At 41.6% G+C, this 18,770-nt stretch overlaps 2 protein-coding genes across 2 annotated transcripts; both read right to left on the bottom strand.

The window, feature by feature from the left end:
- On the bottom strand, positions 1-3,366 carry LOC119230110 (mitochondrial intermembrane space import and assembly protein 40). The gene is made up of 3 exons (XM_037491115.2): positions 3,150-3,366; positions 1,826-1,924; positions 1-1,728 (listed from the first exon to the last, which is right to left on the bottom strand). The coding sequence occupies exons 1-3, from the start codon at positions 3,169-3,171 to the stop codon at positions 1,373-1,375; spliced, it is 477 nt and encodes a 158-aa protein (XP_037347012.2). The 5' UTR covers positions 3,172-3,366; the 3' UTR covers positions 1-1,372.
- A 1,303-nt stretch (positions 3,367-4,669) lies between these two features.
- Positions 4,670-10,405, bottom strand: sec61a1a (SEC61 translocon subunit alpha 1a). The gene is made up of 12 exons (XM_037490937.2): positions 10,251-10,405; positions 9,537-9,604; positions 9,379-9,444; positions 8,685-8,763; positions 8,474-8,605; positions 8,275-8,384; positions 7,535-7,688; positions 7,288-7,448; positions 6,954-7,151; positions 6,528-6,719; positions 6,362-6,438; positions 4,670-5,562 (listed from the first exon to the last, which is right to left on the bottom strand). Exons 1-12 carry the CDS (start codon positions 10,255-10,257, stop codon positions 5,376-5,378), a joined length of 1,431 nt encoding a protein of 476 aa, XP_037346834.1. The 5' UTR covers positions 10,258-10,405; the 3' UTR covers positions 4,670-5,375.
- Positions 10,406-18,770: the final 8,365 nt, after the last annotated feature.

Raw genomic sequence — 18,770 nt, 5'->3', positions numbered from 1 at the left:
GAATTTAGAAATTATTTGTTTTTAAAGACATTTTATTTCAGCAATATACCAAAGTCTTTATAAATATTCCCTTTTTATGAGAAAATGGCAGATCTGAGAGGATGGAAATGAGGGAATGAGCACAAAAGATGTTTTTACTGTGATCTTAGAGTCGGGATTAATCACAACACACACACACACACAAAACCATCTTGACACAAATATAATTACACTGAGGTGTTTAGTGTATAATAAGCATAGTCGACTAGGTTTTGATGAATTAGATTCTTTAATTTTGTTTAGCTCACTTGCATGTTTTACTTAATTTCAAAGTATCTGCAATAAATACAGCGACTAATGTACACGTTCACTTCTGACAGACGAGAGGCTGGTCGTGTCTTTTTTCGTATACATTATTTTTGCACGCCGCCCCCCGGTCGATTTTACTGGTCTGGCCCGCGTTGAATCGAAGTGGGCAGTATCTGACCCGAACCTGAAATGAGTTTGATATCATAAACCCTCAGGGACTGAACTAAGATCACCTGGGAAATGGATGCACATTACAGGCTGCAAGGGCTTGAAATGGTTTATTTACAAATGGGAAAGCCCTCTGATGCAACATGTCACATTACCTTGAAGCCGCCAACAGATGTACAATAACCATTGTGTGCGTTTATGTGACATTTATGGATTGGAAGGACCTTCAGTAGTTCCTTAGATATGACTAAACAGCCATGTGCCCTCCTCTTTGTTTAGCTTTTGTGTTCAACGGAGACTTATGGAGTACGGCGTGAATACGGGAACAAAACATACCTGCAAGTGAGCGATTATTACTCTCACAAACTTTGCAGGAAAGAGCATGAAAGTCTGTGAGTCTGGACTTTGGGTTTGGAAAAGGGCTTGGTCCGATCCGTTCCTCGCAGTCGCCGAATTTGACGTTCGAGCAAAATGACCCTTTCAAATATTTCTCCAGAAACATTTTCTTTCTTTCGACGAGAATAAACTAAACAGCAAAAGGTGAGAAAGAGGTTGGTATAATCTGTAGACTGCATAAAGTGATGACTAACAGATCGCAGTTGGACTTTAAAAGGGCGCTAAATTCCAAATTTACAACATTATTTCAACAGCAAGCAACTACTTGCCATGTAAAGATATTATAGTATTGCTGACCTGAGCAGACAATAAGTCACTGTGCATGTTGTAATCAAAGCTTCTCCTTGTTTATCACCCGGCTTGCTAATCGACGCCGCTCTGCGCGAACACAGCTGACAATGTGCCATTCGACCGCCACAGGAACGATTGTGGAGGCCATCCCCGATTCGCCTTCACGCTACGAATTTGGAATTTAGTGCCTTTAAAGCATTTTGGCTCCCTTTGCCATCAAGGCTCATCATTAACTTTCCCCTGAGGCTTCTGTGTTGGGTTGTGTTGTATCAGAGTCTTCCTTGCTGTCAGATGAGTTTGCACCTGATGTTTCTGTAGATGCAGAGTCTTGTGAGGTTGGCTTGGTTTCTGAGGATTGTTCTTGTTCTTGTTCCTTCTCATCTTCTTGCGGATAGAGCTCCGGGTAACGCTGCATACACTCCTGCATGGCCCTGAAATTCTCCAGGCAGTCAGAACCCTTTACGTCCTCCTTACTGTAGTGGAAGCAGGAGAAGGCATCCTTAAATTCAGTCCCACAGGGACCACTGGCCATCCCGCCCAGACATGGGCAGTTCCAGTTTATCTCTCCACTGGGAAGAATCAGACCTAAGACGAGAGAGGAAAGTTTTAAATTAATACACAGGTTTAAATTTGCAAATAAGTCTGAAAACAGGGTTTTCTTGGTAGTGCTACTGCTCCTCACCTCGTTCCTCATATGGATCATTAGGATCTTCCTCAACAAGCTCTGCACTGCTGGGTGATTCATGATCCTCTTTGGTGACAAAGATAATTCTGTCTTTACCTGTTGAGAAATATTTGAAAGAACAACTCAAACAAACAGTCAATAAAAAGTACTGCCTCAACTTCATTTTCAATTTGGGGATTATAAAAGTAGAAAACATTTGAACAGTGTACCGCACGTTGCTGACTTTACCCGCTGGGTAAATCAAACCCTTGAACATTTTTCATTGCCATTCAAAGAATGCTCTGTCAGTGCAACTTCTAGTGCTCCTGGTGTCATGAGTGGGTACTTGATATAAAATATTAAAAAGGTATTAAGAAAAGTGCTGCTCCTCCCCAAATCCCTAGATTTGCAGAAAATTTGAATTTGGTTCTGGAAAACGGATGGGCATTTTCCCTTTATTCTCAAATTCTACAGCCTAAACATGACCTGTAATTGACAGATCAACGGATTGATGTTACAACCAACAAAATAAGTCGTGCAACATGAACATGTTTTGACTGATTGTGGTGAACACGACCAGTTGAGTAGTGAAAGAAGCACAAGAGTTCCTTTAGATCAGGGGTTCTTAACCTTTTGACCTACTTTAATAATAATTTTGAAGGTAATAGAAAAATAGAAATGTAATTAATTAATAATATGGAGTAATAAAATGTATATGAAAAGTGCAAAGGAAAACGTAGCCTTATAATCTTCAAATTACATTGATTAATGCTTCATCAGTAAATATTTTGGCATCACAGAACCAGCAGTTCCTCTTCAAACCTTCACATGAAAACACGTGACGGCGAATCATATATAACCATCGAAATGTACTATCAAAAGTAAAAGGATTTGCAACACGATGTCAGCTCATTTTATTTGGTCAGTACTGATGCATCAATGCTGAGGTAGAATTTTAGAACTGTACTTTCTAATAAGGGCGAAGCGAGTTAAAACTACTTTAATTAAATGGTGTTTAATTAAATGGTGTTTTAAGGATACAAATCTTGACGTGTGGTGAAGTCAAGGACAAAGTGTGAGGAGGATTCAAGGTGACTGTGAGAGTAACGATAACGTTACATCAGTGTGACTCATCGTGACACGTCCATCAGTCCTGTTCCCTCCTGATGTGTCGGGTACAAATTGTTTAAGCCCTGGTTCTCATAGAAACAAAATACTTTCCTAGTTGACAACTGGGAAAAAACACACCTTTTCTCATTCAGACTTAACGTTAAATAACACTCCAGGCTTAACGGTACGTTAGCTCTACAGAGAAGTTAGCCGGTTAGCACACGATGGTTACCTTCTTCTCTGACAGAGCTCATTTCTTCACGCTGGGCGGATAGAACGTCTCCTTTTTAAGTCACAGCAACACCAAGAACAACGAGTCTCACTAACACGCTACACAACACAAGAATAAGCACCAAAGGTGTAGTGCAGCATCAACAGCTAGCGTTAGCTGGTTTCATAACCATCTTCTTGTGCGGGCCGTCTTCTTCTGCGTTTCTGTTTGCGGGAGCGCAGACGGTCGGCGGCGCTCTGTCGCCCCCAACAGGACACGCACAAAATGATCCTTACGATTGCGCACAAGCAAGATTTTTTTCTGATGATTCTTAAGTTTCGTTGTTATGGATTCTATAAAATACTTTTAATAAATACATTTTGAAACAAGATATAAAACATTGAAAGGAGGATTGATATGAAAACTAGGAGCGTAAATTACATACAGTGTATTGATATCCACTACAGTGAACCACTTTAACACAATGGCTTACAACTCGGCAACAAATACCTGGCTGGGATATATGGAGTATTGTATTGTTGCCATAATAAAAAAAAAAGTGCTAGTACCTAGACAGTGGCAAAAGAGTGGCAGACCGGCGTGGTGGTACCTCTCTTCAAAAAGGGGGGCGAGAGATTGTGTGCCAATTACAGGGGTATCACACTACTCAGCCTCCCTGGGAAAGTCTACAAAGGAGGGTTCGCCCGATAGTCGAACCAAGGATTGAAGAGGAACGATGCGGTTATCGTCCTGGTCGTGGAACGACGGACCAGCGCTTTACTCTTACAGGAATCTTGGAGGGGGCCTGGGAGTACGCTCACCCAGTCTAGATGCGTTTTGAGGACTTACTTGGGGCCATCCAAATCCCCGTACGCCCAAAGCGAGCGCTGTGTTCGTGTGCTCGGCTGTAAGTCACTCGTTTCTGGTGGGGGTCGGCCTTCGCCAGGGCTGAGCCTTATCACCAATCTTGTTTGTGGTTTTCATGGACGGGATATCGAGGCGTAGTCTGGGGGAGGAGGGTCTACAGTTCGACATCTTTAATTCCTACCCTCACCTATGGTCATGACCGAAAGAACTAGTTGATGGGTACAAGCAGCCGAAATGTGTTTCCTCAGGAGAGTGGCTGGCGTCTCCCTTAGAGATAGAAGTTTGGGGTCCCCTGCTGGAGCTCTTGCCCCAGGATAAGTGGTTGAAGATGGATAGAACTTCGATGAAGTAATTTGTTTTGTGAGGTAAATTTTTGTAGACCATCTTTCCCTATAGGAGGATATCTTACATTACAAAGCCATGCAGAAGACTAAGACAAGTAGAAGAGTCAATATACTAAGCCTTTTCCCCACAAAAAGGTTTTATTGAGAATGTTTTTTTTATAAGTTTGTTCTGAAATGCATTTAATTTTTACATATTCAAAAGATTGTATTTTACACAAATTCAAAGTTATTCAATGCATGGCTTATGTACAGTAAAATTATAATTAGTTTTTCAGGTGTGAAAAAAGTGATTAATGCAAGGACGCGGAGAGCAGACAATTAAAAACAAAAAATAATCTTAGATAGTGGGAGACTGAATGTGAATAGTGAGTTAATACTGCTGCTGCTCCCTGGGAATGCCATACATTAAAAACAGTGACAGGTGGACACCAATGTGTGCTCCACATCATTCGAAAATATTCTGTTCAAATTACAGCTATAACACAGGGTCACAGATCAGAAAAAACACAGTACTTGAGTCAGTTAAGATTCTGTTCCACACCGTCGCATAATTGTCAGGCTGCTGAAAAAAATAAGATCAAGCTGAAAATAAAAAGTATGAACTAAGACACCAAGCAGAACATTTAGTACATTTCAGCGCACAGCAGGCAGTTGACCCCCATCATCCGTGTCGAGTATGCCTGCATACTGAAGCGCTCTATCGTCAGTCCGAAAAAAGGACCAAACTCCCGCAGGATCTCATCTCATACAAAAAAGAAAGCCTTTAAATTCATTTTGGAAACTTTAACTTTGAGTCAGTTTGACAATCTGATGAAATACAACTGAAATGTCGGTCTTTGTGTTGCTTTGGAGGATTCAAGGCGGGAACAACAAGCAGAGTAGCCCTGCCCCCTCATAAGGTCCAATTTGAGCAGAGATTCCTTGGTCATCCTGAAAAGTCGAGTTGGCGATGCAGGGGCTTTTCGGAGATGTAGAATGAATGTAAAGTTGGTGATCCTAATAAAAGTTGGTAAAGGGTGGGAGGATATTGGCTTTTCTAAAAGAGCAGAGCCCCCATGCTGCCTACTTCACTTTGCTCTTTTACAAAGATTTCAAAGTACTGATAGATGATAGTGACGGCCAGCAGGATACCGGTGCCAGAGCCAATGGCGCCAAGAAAGTCAGCCATTACTGACAAACCGCCGATACACAGTCCACCGAAGGCAGCAGCAGTAGGGATGTACCTATGACACAAAGCAGGGAGATTGAGACAAATATCAATACATATGATTTCAACTCTGTTATGCAAAATAACAAGACCGGTAGATATTCAAATACATTAGGTATGATTGCAAAGTAGATGAGCAGGGTTGCATGTCTGACGTCTTCAACTTGTTTATGTACACCTGTGCTTTTCCGTAAATGTGCAAGTAGACAGTCGGAAAGTTTACGGTTAAATTACTTTTAATTTGCCAAAATGGTGGAATGAGCGCTCTGATGACATCAGGCAGAGACCATTTACATCTTCCGCTGCAAACTAAAGACACGCCTCTTCAGACTATGACGCGACTGAAAACACTAACAAATTGTAGCACTTAAATTATACTTATAATGGATCTTATCTATAACAAGTTGTAAATTGGCCAATTTGATGAAATTGCACTTTCTTGGTTCTTGCCCTTCTGGGTTTGCATCTCATAAGGTTCATATGGTTGAAATGCACTTAAAAGGAGTTGTTTTGGATAGAAGCGTCAGCTAAATGACATGTAATGTAACAATACCAGATGTAAACCACTCTGCCCTATGCTCACGATCCCTTACCCAATAATGTGAATTTGTGATTAAAAATAATTTTAGACGAGGCAATTAAAGGAAGGTACGGTGAAATAAGATGTCAATGAGTTGCTTTAAAGATGGGAGTTATTTAATGTTAGTGACAAAAACATAAGCAACGGTATTTCATGATGAGGGACTATATCTGCAGCTGATTAGCTCTAAATGAAATGCAAGATATCTATAAAAGACTAAATTTGGGGATTTTACCTGTTCAGTTCATGGACCATTGAGGTTTCTCTGTGTCCTCTCATCACCATCTGCTGCTCCTTCAGCTGTTTTGCCACCTGGATTAAATGAAAGAACCGCTCTTTTAAAAACAAACTGTTTAAAATAAACTCATTACGACGCCTGCCTGCAAATGGCTACAACTTACATCTTTTGCAGATGAGCCTGAGACTTCAATCCAGGTCTTTGAGAAAAAGGCACATGATCCGAGCATGAAGACAATGTAGATGACTGCATGGACTGGGTCATCAAGAACGGAGCCAAATGATTCAGGGGGAGAGAAGTAGTAACAGAGCCCTCCCACAGGGTAGGCACGGGCAGGACCGCCCGACGTTGCATCCTACAGACATGAGAGAAGAGTTAAAGATTCGAGCAGCTCGGATTAAGAAATACAAATAAAAAAGGAAAAGATATTTTTAGTCATGCAAACTAATCAACAAAAAAAGTAAACACTTTTATATAAACATGTGTGACTGCAGTCTCTTTATCAGACTGCACACACTGTCTTCAAAGAAATTTCTGGGTAGATTTTAAGAGGGTTTGAAAGAAAACATCTGATCAAGAGTATACTTACAGACCAAGTACCAAGCAGATTAACCAGGAAGTTGCCACTGAACCGTGTGGAGAGCATCTGGGAGATGACATACAAGTTCGAGACCAAGGCAGACTGCAGGATGATGGGGATGTTGGAGGTGTAGAAGAGCTTGATGGGGTAAGTGTTGTACTGCCCACGGTAGCGAGCTGACTTGATGGGCAGATCAACTCTGAATCCCTGTTGGAGGAGATGGGTGTGAGCAAGTCCTTAATTGTTTACATCCCCCTACATCATTATCTTGTCCATTAAAATATAAAGTTACACATTAGAAGCTTTGAGAAAAGTTGCGTATTAAGAAAGGCCATAAACTCACCTGAAAGTATATCACTACAGCAAAGACGAATACTGTGGCGATGAGGTTCATCAGGTTGGGAAGGTTCTGTCTGTAGAAAGCCTCTCTCAAAGCGCGAACTTTGTCCGTACGAGTGGCCAGCAGATGGAAAAGCGCAATGATTGCTCCCTCAAACTCGGTACCTAGAAAGTGACAGGAACAGTGTGAGAGATGATCCTGTTGAGTACAACAGCTGCACATTTGTCTATGCGTCCTCTGTGGCTCTTGCCTCTTCCAGTGTTTACAGTCGTGGGGCTGAAGGCCTTCCAGACGATAGTCTCACAGATGTTGGTGGCAATGAAAAGCGAGATTCCTGAACCAAGACCATAACCCTTTTGGAGCAACTCATCAAGCAGCAGCACGATCAGCCCAGCAACAAACAGCTGAGGAAGAACAGACAGGGATACAGTCAGCTGAAAAACACTGCGGCAGATGTGTGGAATTGTTTACTTTGTAATGAATTCACATCCTTTTTAAAGTCTAAGTGGTGTATCCTCACTATGCCAGTTATACCCTTAAACGAAACAAAAAAGTGAGCTGCTGGAGCATATTGTCCTTGGTGAGTAAACTCCATTCATCTTAACAGGACTGTTGGTCATGCAATTATAATAATCAATGACTAACGGTATAACTTGACATAGTTACATTTATGCAATCTGCTCCGATGCACATCTTTGCACTTTTTCAAGATTGTAGTTTAATCCCTTTGATTAAAAGGAGAATGATATGCCGAGTAGTGAGTAGATGTGTCAATATTGGAGGAATTTATCTGTGATAATAAATCCCCACTACGTAAATGGCACAATCTTGACTCCAAATAAAATTGTAACTACAATCTGCATCGGTTTGTTCTATGATATTAGGCATTTTTAGTTTTATAATGAATGAATGTTTTGAGCCATCCAAGTACATATTTTTAGTCAAAGTACAAAATAGTTATGACAAATTGAGGAAAGTTTTGACTCTCACCTGAATGATGATGAGCAGACAGATTCCTGCACCCATCTCAGAGGGATCTCCATACATGCCAGTCATTACATATACGATGGCCTGGCCGATGGTGATGATCATTCCAAATACTGCAAACCATTAGGAATGGTAAGACAATCTATAGATATAATTGTAGATACCTACCATATGCTCACATACGTGATTTCTGTTTACTTACATTTCTGAGCTCCATTGAAGAGGGCTCTGTCCTTTGGTGTGTCTCCAACCTCAATGATCTTAGCACCAGCCAGCAGCTGCATGATTAGGCCTGAGGTGACAATAGGCGAGATACCTAGCTCCATCAAGGTACCTGGGGACAAATGTTCATGTTAAGATACCAGTGAAAGAGTGGAGACATCCATTACTCTGGTTATTAGCAGGACAAATACCTCTGTTTGAGGCCAGAATAACTCTCATCCAGTAGAATGGATCTGCAGAGTCTGAGGACATAATGCCAAAGAGGGGGATCTGCAGAAAAAAAAAAAGTCAGAATTATTTTAACTGTGCCTATAAACTTGCAAGAAAAATAATTATTAATTCTACAAGTGAAACCCTTCATTCAGAGTTGGGATTGCTTGACAATTGTCAGAATACGCAGAATGAAGTCAGTGTGTGTTGTAATTCCACTTTTCCTGTGCCTCCGAGTGTATGATAACATGCACCACTGGCTAGCTCTTGGTCCCCACTCTGCAATTTCCCCTTACTGCAATCACTGCTGATAATGCCTTCACAACAGTTGCAGTAGCGTAGAGCCCTAGTCATCTAAACAGTGTTAGGTCTGTCAGCACAGTTACCGTTGTTTGCACTTTTTATTGACGTTAGCATTGTTAACTCAGAGTAACCAGCTCAACCATCGCCATGTCTAACAGACATTAGCCATGCTCTGAATTTGGCATTCAGCACCTTTAAACTTTTGAAATTTGAAAAGCACCAGGCACTTTTTTGCACCAATTGATTTAAGTGCAAGAGATTGTAATGTACAATTACAAATAAACGAAATTATTACATAACGTTAGAAATGAAACTACGTGCATGTTTTTATTGGCAGCAAAACAACCAACATAGCAGTTAACTGTCACTTACCTGGCAACACACCAGGAAGATGAAGAGGGTGATGGCAGTCCATAATACCTTCTCTCTGAACTGGATCTGTTAGACAATGCCAGCACGTGAAATATTAAACGAAAAAAACATTTTAAATTAGTGCCAGAAGCAAATGTACTAATACACGTAATACAGACCTTTCTTTCGGGTTTTTGGATCTCTGGCAGCACTGCACAGAACGGCTTGATCACCTCCAGGAATTTGACTGGCAACAAGAAACACAGGAGCATTAATGTGACTTGTATGGAATAATAGGTGGTCACCAGTAGGACGTGGCAGTGAATGGTGGGCGGACTCTACACAGACATGAATTCACTAACGTGTACCAAAAAGATTCATGTCAAACGGGTGGATATTTATCACCGGGTTTCCAGCTATGATCGATGACCTTAATATCATTGCTACGTCGCGTTAGGCACATGATTTAGGAACAGCACGCTGAAGATAACACCGGTTCTGTTATGCGTCGTCATCACTAGACTGTCGGCGTCTTTGAATGAGCAGCTAGCAAGTTAGCTACGAGGACGTTACCACCGACAAAAAGCCCCACCGTGACGGTTCTAGAGTCTCGAACCAAGATGGAAATCCCATCGTAAAATAAATACTACCCAATTGTTTATTGGAATCCACCAACCATTTGCCATCAAAAAGTATCTCGCTAGCACAAAATCAACTGCCGACTAGCTAGCGTTAGCTATTAGCAGCGCTAGCTAGCCTGCTATCAATGCCAGCGCTAATACCACTAGCTAACCGAGCTAAGTTGAACAAATCAGTTAAAACTATAGTTAGGGAACCCGAACATATACTATCGATACACTATCGTACATTTCGTCTGCAAAAGTCATACTCACTGCCCATGATGTCCCAACCTTCCTTCTGCGTGCTCCTTTACTGTATAAATCTGACAAGACTCAATCTCACGACTGACTGCGCCGCCGTGGGGAGGAGGAAGAGGAGGAGGAAGAGCAAGAGGAGGAGGAGAAATTTAACAGACACGTCACCACTACGGACACGAAGAACAAGGATTTAAAGAACCAGCCTCTACCGGTCGACACATGCCACTTTTCTTTTTCTTCTTTAAAAAAAAGTATAGAACACGTGGTCAATTTAGTTATTTGTTGATAATAATAATAATAACAATAATAATATAACGTTAACGTTATATAATAATTAATATTGATTATTATTTTTTACCCTTTTGACACATACACTTCTCAATTTTGTTTAATTTTGAATTTTAGATTTGTATCTTAATTTGCCGACATTGTTCCTAGATTTGTTGTCAGTACGTAAACAATCGCACGCCTTCTTATTCTCTCCCGTGCGGTTCTTCCCAAAAACCTTCACGTTTCCACCAGAGAGCAGCAGTGGCTTAAAAAGATCTCTGGTCCACTTCAGGAAATGCAGGCGGGTGAAGGCAATTTGGCTGTTTCTTCTACCAGATAACAAAGTTTACACCCGACACAACCATGAAGGTGAGCACGAGCAGTTGAAACTAACTAATGGCATCCCAAAGCCCTGCAAATAATCTTTCATTTGTAAAGATCATCATGTGACATCAGTTATTGTTTTTGAGAGACCCTGCTTGATGTCAAATCGTAGTAAGAGTTACCACATGAACTGAAAAAGTACCACAGCCGTATGATATTCATGTCCAACATGTCTCACTGTACGTCCAAGTCGTTAGTATCAATGTCAAGATTGGCTTGAAGTACCTTGATTTTCTATTTGTCATGTCTTTCTTTCTTCAGTGAGCAGTAAACAATGAACATTGACTTTCGGGTGATAAGAGGCTTAATCATTTCTAGTTAAAAGAAGATGATGGCACAGACTGTAGAGAAAGAGCTCAGTCACAACACTCCCTATGAGTGGAGTGCCCAAAGTGTTTTGGCACTGTAGGAAACGATAAGGGAGAGGCTCCTCCAACATGACAAAGCTGCATCTGAGGCGTTGTCTCGGGCTGTCTGTTTGATTATTACACTGCAGGCAGGACACAGGTGTGCTGAGAGCAGTGTACAAGTCTCTACACACTTTCCAGAAACGCACTGATACCCAGTAGTTTAGTATTCAGATCCTTTACTTGAGTAAAGTAAAAACACAACAATATTAAATTACTGCATGACGAGTAAAAGTCCTGTATTCGAAAAATATGTAGGAAATAACTCCCCTACTTGACATAATTATTTTCACCAAGATCACAATTAAAAATACTTATTATGCAGAACCTTTGCTAAATTTGTATGTTGCATTTTTTGCTGTAGATGTTGAAGGTCCATTTCAGATACTTCATATACTGTTGAGCAGAGGTGTGGACTCGAGTCATGTGACTTGGACTCGAGTCAGACTCGAGTCATGAATTTGATGACTTGAGACTCGACTCGACAAAACGTACAAAGACTTGCAACTCGACTTGGACTTGAACACCGATGACTCGTGACTTGACTTGGACTCGAGCCTTTTGACTCGAGAAGACTTGCTTTTTCCCATGAAAACTGGGGGAAAACATTTTCACACCACCGCGCCGCGCTGTTTATCTGCATCTGTCAAAAAAATGTGCGCCACCTGTATGCAGAGAGCGCGCGCTGCCTGAACAACATCCAATCACTGCAGTCCATTTGACCGTATCAACGAGACAGCTCGTTCATGGTTACAAAAATCGGGATTTTTGAACCCGGATTCAGACTCCGATGGAAATCCTCGCCAACATTATGTCAACGTCCGTTTTAAAGTAGTGTAATGAGCTGAGTTAAAGTTATTAGTTAATCAGTTATGCAGATGTTGCATGTGTTCACGTTATGCTCTGTTACCAGCTGTAGTTACGCGAGACAACCCGAGTTTTGGGGGGCCGTGTATGCGGAAGTGTTCGTTCGGCGTGGTGACGGCCAACAGTGACCGAAGTTGAGTTGTTTTATATAAATAAATGCAGCGGAGTTGCAAGCCAGTCATCGCCTCCTTATTTACGCTGCAGCATTGGGGTGAGCGTTACAGTACTATAACACAGTCACAGTCGATCCACCATTACCCTTCCCTTCGTAGTCTAGGTCTGTGAGGCAGCGCACCATCACCCAGGGTTCCCAGTCCCGACTATAATAAAAGGACTCGAAATGACTCGAAACTAAAATGGTACGACTTGTGACTCGACTTGAGACTTGTTGGCTGTGACTTGTGACTCGACTTGGGACTTGCTTCGTCTTTGACTCGACTTGACTCGGGACTCGAGGGCAATGACTTGAGACTTGCTTGTGACTGGCCTAACAGTGACTTGTTCCCACCTCTGCTGTTGAGATAGATAGACATATTGATAAATATATAAATGCGTAAACTTAATAAACATAAACATTGTTATGTCACAGCCGCAGTACAGAAACCAAACCACACAAGACCAGTGCAAAGAAACAAATACACACAAGTACTAACTAAAAGAGTTAAAAGTAATTGGAGCTGTCAAACAGACGTAGTGAAATGAAAAATACAATATTTGCCACTAAGATAAAGTGGAGCAGAAGTATTAAGTTGAAGAAGATGGAACCACTCAAGTAAAGAACAAAACCATTTCAAATTTGTACCAGTCCTTTATGGAGAATGCATGCATACCCAAAAAACAAGTTCTTTATTTTTTGATGACATCAACTCGAGCGACAGACACAGAACTTTTCTCCGGGAACACAGTTCATACCAATATGAGAAAATATGGTACTTTCAGCTAGAGTAAGACTAAAAGTCTAAATGAGACCAGCAAAAGTAAACACAGTACATACACAGTTTGTACAGGTGAAGTCTAATCTTATTTGGCAAAAAAAAGGCTTTTTCACTCTTGGTGAGGTGAGACTCTGGTGTCTCAGCTGTAAACATGAGGCCACAGCACAACAATGAGGAATGGGGAAACAGCTCGCTGGCTCTGCTGGCAACCAGTGGCCTCTTACACAAGCCCCTGTGGGACTGCGAGCTGTTGTTTGTTGAGTTTTTTTTTTTTTACAGACAAAATAACATGACATCATGTGTTCATCGGTGAGCTTCAGAGGGGTCTGTGGCTGCTGGCCGCAGCTTCACACTCAACAGACAAAATAAAAGATGTATGCATCTTCTAATTGAATTATCAGGAAGAAAGGAAATAAACAAAATACTTTTCCAAACTATTTTAGCTTGAACTAATTCTAGCATTACTGACTGCCACATGTTTCAAGATCACACCCTGTATTTCTTCTCTTTGTTGGTGTGCACATGGACATATACAAATGTTGCTTGAGCCCAGGTGTTGGTTGCGTAAGAGTCTGCGACGTTGACGTAACGTGAAGAAATGTTGAATTCCTTTCCATTATTTTGGTTGCTCGTTAACTACCCAACACTCATTCTTCTCTCACATTCTTTTCCGTTTTGTCTCAGAGACAGTTTCGCTCTCTTGTTCACAACACCAGTAAATACTCTGCAGCTAAGCGAGGTCCCCCACTGTACACACTCAATCTCTGTTACCATCAGCGAGGCCAACTTTTCACTCTAATTTAAACAATGTTGTGTGTGTTTGAATTTTTTGGTTACAGTTAAATCTATGTGTGTATCACACTTCTAGACTTCTGGGACAGGACACGCCAGGGGCTTTGGAAAGATCACCATCTGATGTTTATAGTAACAAGACGATATTATGTTCCCTACCAGCTTCTGGTTCTGTCCATTAGGTTTTTGTAAGGAGGGGGGAGTCCCTGCTCAGGTTTCTTATCCCACTTTTGCTCTCTGTCTGCTTTTACGGTGGGAAAGCTTTTCTCCACTGGTCACTTGTTGAGACCGCTATGCCTTCACATCTCTCTCCCATCTTATAAATGGTTGAATCACAAATTGTTTTGGATTATTTGCATGCACTGGTGGCCCACTGGTGAATCCTATTCATTAGATGGTAAACAACCGCTCTGAACTCCTTGCGACCCTTGGAATACAATATTCTACCACAACAAAGTATGTCTGATGTAAAAGAGGTTGTGAGTTAAATAATCCAGCAGACAGTAGAACATTGCGTCCTCAACCTCATGCACAAGAGTTACATAAGCATCCACACATGTAAAGACCTTTAACTCCTCCCTGCAGATTTTTTCTCACACAGCAGCAGAGAGTTAATGAAGAACAGCTTGGCTCTTTTCGCTACACATAATGATTACATGCAAAAGAATCTCCCTAAAGCTGGCAATCTGAACACTATCCATACAGTGTTCTTTTCTCTATGCTACAGGTCATAAGGCACCATGTTGTCCTCACAGCTGTGTTCCAAGCAGCTTTAATGTAAGTGTCTTATGCAAGCCGTTCAAAGGTTTACTGACATCTATACGCTTTGCGTAAAAAAGGTTGTGAGAGTCAAAAGACCCCATCGGTGAGGCGTCGCTGTTGTTTAAACACAATGAATTGCAAGGTGTCTCAGCCAAAGCTTTGCTTCTGCAAAACTTAAATGAAGACATCTCATGGACAACCACCAACAGACAGCTCTGCCTGAAAAGAATTATGTACTATAATATAACACTCAATCAACGCAACATATAATTAAGTCCTACATTGTCTTTTAAAAGTGACGGACTTCCTCCAAGAAACATAAATGAGAAGTGAAACTACTGTCAGAGTTCTATTCTATAACATGTATTATAGTAATTAAAAGGTTTCCAGCTAGGGAAGACTTCCATTTCAACATCCTGCCTGCACCTCCCACGCACACAGACACACTCACCCATTACAATACATCTGCAATTACTGCAGGGAGAAAGTCTGGCGTCACGTGATGTACGAAGCGGAAAATGTTTCCGAGGAGGATTAATGCAGCTTTCTTTTAAGAAGGACCAAAAAATCCCACTGACAGGAGAATGGGGTGCGAGCGGCAAGTCACAACATAACACTGCAAAGGTTCACCTTTATTAATTGCATCGTAGTCATCGGGGTAAATCCAGACCAGGAAAGATACACTCATAGCTTTCTTTGCCTGTCTTGGCCTGTCTGGGTTATTTTAAGCACACGCAGTCACTTCAATGCGATTTCTGCAGGGCGAAGGAATGTGTGCGTTCTCCAATGTGGGAACAAATATTTTCCTACGTCTTGTTGGGTGGTTTTATTGGCCCATGAAAGGGCTCACACACTGACTCACTCGTACATTGAGTGCCTCATTTAACCTGCATACAGTGAGGTGTGTGGTTCATGTTAAAGATTGAAAAAGTTCAAGATCTAAGTGACACTGTAATGTGGTGAGTAATTGGGGCCCGGGTGGGGAGGCGCTCCACAAAGACCGATTGACTGACGTGGCACCTGCATTCAGCTCTATCTCAGCTATCCATGCCTCTACTTGGCCCCCCACAGTGAGGCGTGTGGAATATTTTCCGGGGGCACAATTCGAGGGTGCATCTGTTGCTGCACTTAACCATCTGCATAATTATGTGACGCACACTTTATGGTGCTGTGCAGTGGATTTGATGACATTAATAGATCTGGAGAAAAGCTGTCGAGGGCCTGACACGACCTCGAATGGCGCTGGTGAGAAATGAGACACCACAGAGGAGTTACATAATTCCAGCTCTCATTTGGTCCCGTCAAAAAGCCAAAGTCTCTGTATGTGCACTGTTTATGCAACTAGCATTCAGGACTGCTCCTTCTTGTTCACATGGGGTAACTGTTGTTTTTTCGTCTTCAACAACATGACAACATGTTACTTTCTTTGTCCATTTTAAAGTTGTATGTAGTCTCGGCACACATCACAATCTCCTCTATTAAGAAAATGAAAATAACCGAGGGAAAGTGAATGGAGACCTTGTGATATTTAACAACGTTAAGGAGGTTATGAGACTACATTACGACAGTGCCAGCACGGTTACTACTGCTATAGAGGTAAAAATGTGATACAACTGGCCTGATATGAAAATGGATCAACGATTGTTAGCACAGTGTGTTCAGGTTCATGCTATCATAAATTCTTCCTCTAAGCAATTCATTCATCCTGGTGGGGGCTGTTTTATCTGATCCCTGCGTTGAGCATAGTTCAAGAAAAGGTAGCATCATATGCTTTGAAGTCTTTGGACGTGACCTGTTGCGTGGCATCCTGAACACAATACAGACACACAAACTTTCTCTTTTCAATTATTGAACATTTAAACCGTTTCATATTTAAACTCTTGAGGTAAATTATTCCATTTCCTGTAAAAAAAAAGAGGTATGTCAAAACTAATATTACCATGGTTTTCCTCCAAATTGTACATGAAATGGTATTAATCACTAATGCTCTCTCAAACTGATTAGACCCCTTCATGATGACAGGCATCTTCACTACTTACTAAAGCATCCTTTGAAATGATTCAACCCCCCCTGTCTCAAGCACATGGTGAAACTGAGCAAGGGCTTTATTAGTTCAGTTGTGCCTGAGATGGAACACATAAACTACATGTTAGAAACATGGCTGTGAAAAGCATTGTTCAGAGAAGAGACCATTGCCTTGCACAAATAGGGAAGGAGAAACAAAGAGATAGCAAAAGCACTGATATCGCTACAGTAGAAAGAATAGATTGCAAGTTAAAAGTTGAATGCCTTGTGGCTACACAACCTGGATGTGGCAGAAAGAGGAGGCTATCAGCGGCAGACAGCAAAAGAGGGCTCTAATGTGTACAGAAGATGCTTGTCACAAAGGGATCAAATCAGTTTGTGCTAGATTTGGGTAAAATGTTTGTAATATTCATTTCATTGAACTACTTAAACAGTTTTTGTGTAATTTGTTTTGTATACTGCTGAGAAATTGTATATTTGGCCAACGAGCGATGGGGGTTGAATAATTTGTATTGCAACTGTGGATGTTTGGGCGTATTATTTAAAACCACATGAACAAGCTAAATACAAGGCCATACAAGACCAAAGCATACTCAGCTTAATCCGTTATGATGCAGTTAGCAGATGAGAAGGGAAGGACCGGTTATTTTTAGATGTCAAAAGAGAAATGATAATCCCTCTTTATCTCGTGCCTTGTGCTATCATCTCCCTCTGCACCCCCCTCACTCCCTTGTGTCCTGAATAGACTGACAGAGGCAGAACGACATTAAGCTCTCCGTAAGTAAACAGAAATAAAGCCTCTGCGGTCTAAACTCGATTTGGAACAGCTCAATCAAGGGGTTTTCCTTATTATTTTTCGTTCGTATATGCACAAATGTATGCACTAATACGCTTATGTGGAATTTGACTCCAGTCAATCCTTTGCCTTCCACATACTGTACGGGAAAAATGTAAAAGAGAGTAAAAGACTAGAACACACTTACACACCAGGGATGAGTATGTGGGTCATCTGAGTCTGTCCCAGTTAAGTGTGTGGTTATGAGAGCGCTGGCCTGCAGCTTGCATGTATTTACACTCTCTTTGATGTCGTACAATGGTCCTGGTATAAAACCAGGAAGTTGCCGCTGTGTCTACGTCATCGCCCAGCGTTTGGAAATGTCACAAACAACCCCATCCTTTGTGTAAATCAGGTGTGCCAAGTTTGTGAACAGTGACGCAGCGTACTATCAGTGTTACTGTGGACTTACCCTCCTTAGCTCAGGGTGTTTTCCGGTGCTCGCTCATTTAACCGAGGAGTTCAGGGTCCAGGGTCCAGCGGGCTGATCTGAGGATGCTGCTTGGGATACGTTGACTGCTGGCTAACACCTCGCAATGTTTCCAGCTTAGCATTACAGCTCAACAGGAAGTTTTGTTTAATGTTTTAGGTGTATAATCTGATCCCGGGCGCAGATCAGTCACCGATGTCACTGCCCAACGGGAACCAGGCCAAAAACCCTCAGCCGCTTAATTGTGAACACTGTGGCTTTGATGAAGCATGTAACGTGAGAATTACGATCTTTGTATGACGTTATCTTAAGCATTATTTGCAAACAATAAAGTAAAACCCGAGAGGAAAGCTTGTTCCTTTGGTAGGGACTTTCCTGCGGATGGATTTTGTATTAAGTATTTAAGTGACAGACAAAGGACACAAACAGCTCGTACTGTTGAGAAATGTCTGTCACACTAACATCACCGCAGAGGGCATTTTATTTATTTTAGATAACAAACATCAACCTGAAACTACCTCAGAAAGTGGTTTTGGCTCACTCTTCATTCAGCTTCAGAGTCCATCTTTTTGATAGAAGAGCAAGTAGACAACCGATTTTCCTCTGGTGGGTGCAAAGCGAGCTCTCTTCTGCCAGGTGAAGCATTGAAATAGATCCATATGAAGATCATTCACAGGTGGCCTGAAAATGACATTCACAGATGTGGTTGACGGAAGCTTGAGTCTTAATCGGGTTAGAAATCAGATGCCTTGGACCCCTGTGTCCATTTGTAGAAACTGAGTCAATAATACACTCGTATGCATAAATGAACACAATGTGGACACAAGC

Source organism: Pungitius pungitius, chromosome 8 (assembly GCF_949316345.1).
Source record: "Pungitius pungitius chromosome 8, fPunPun2.1, whole genome shotgun sequence".
Lineage (NCBI taxonomy): Eukaryota > Metazoa > Chordata > Actinopteri > Perciformes > Gasterosteidae > Pungitius > Pungitius pungitius.
This window is presented reverse-complemented; position numbering and strand designations above follow the sequence as displayed.

Coding starts and splice junctions, on each gene's coding strand:
- sec61a1a (XM_037490937.2), bottom strand. Junction 9,445..9,536: donor TCCAAAAACCCGAAAGAAAG/GTCTGTATTACG, acceptor ATTGTCTAACAG/ATCCAGTTCAGAGAGAAGGT. Junction 7,449..7,534: donor GACTGTAAACACTGGAAGAG/GCAAGAGCCACA, acceptor GTCACTTTCTAG/GTACCGAGTTTGAGGGAGCA.
- LOC119230110 (XM_037491115.2), bottom strand. CDS start 3,171: ATGAGCTCTGTCAGAGAAGAAG. Junction 1,925..3,149: donor GAGCTCTGTCAGAGAAGAAG/GTAACCATCGTG, acceptor ATTTCTCAACAG/GTAAAGACAGAATTATCTTT. Junction 1,729..1,825: donor TGATCCATATGAGGAACGAG/GTGAGGAGCAGT, acceptor CTCTCGTCTTAG/GTCTGATTCTTCCCAGTGGA.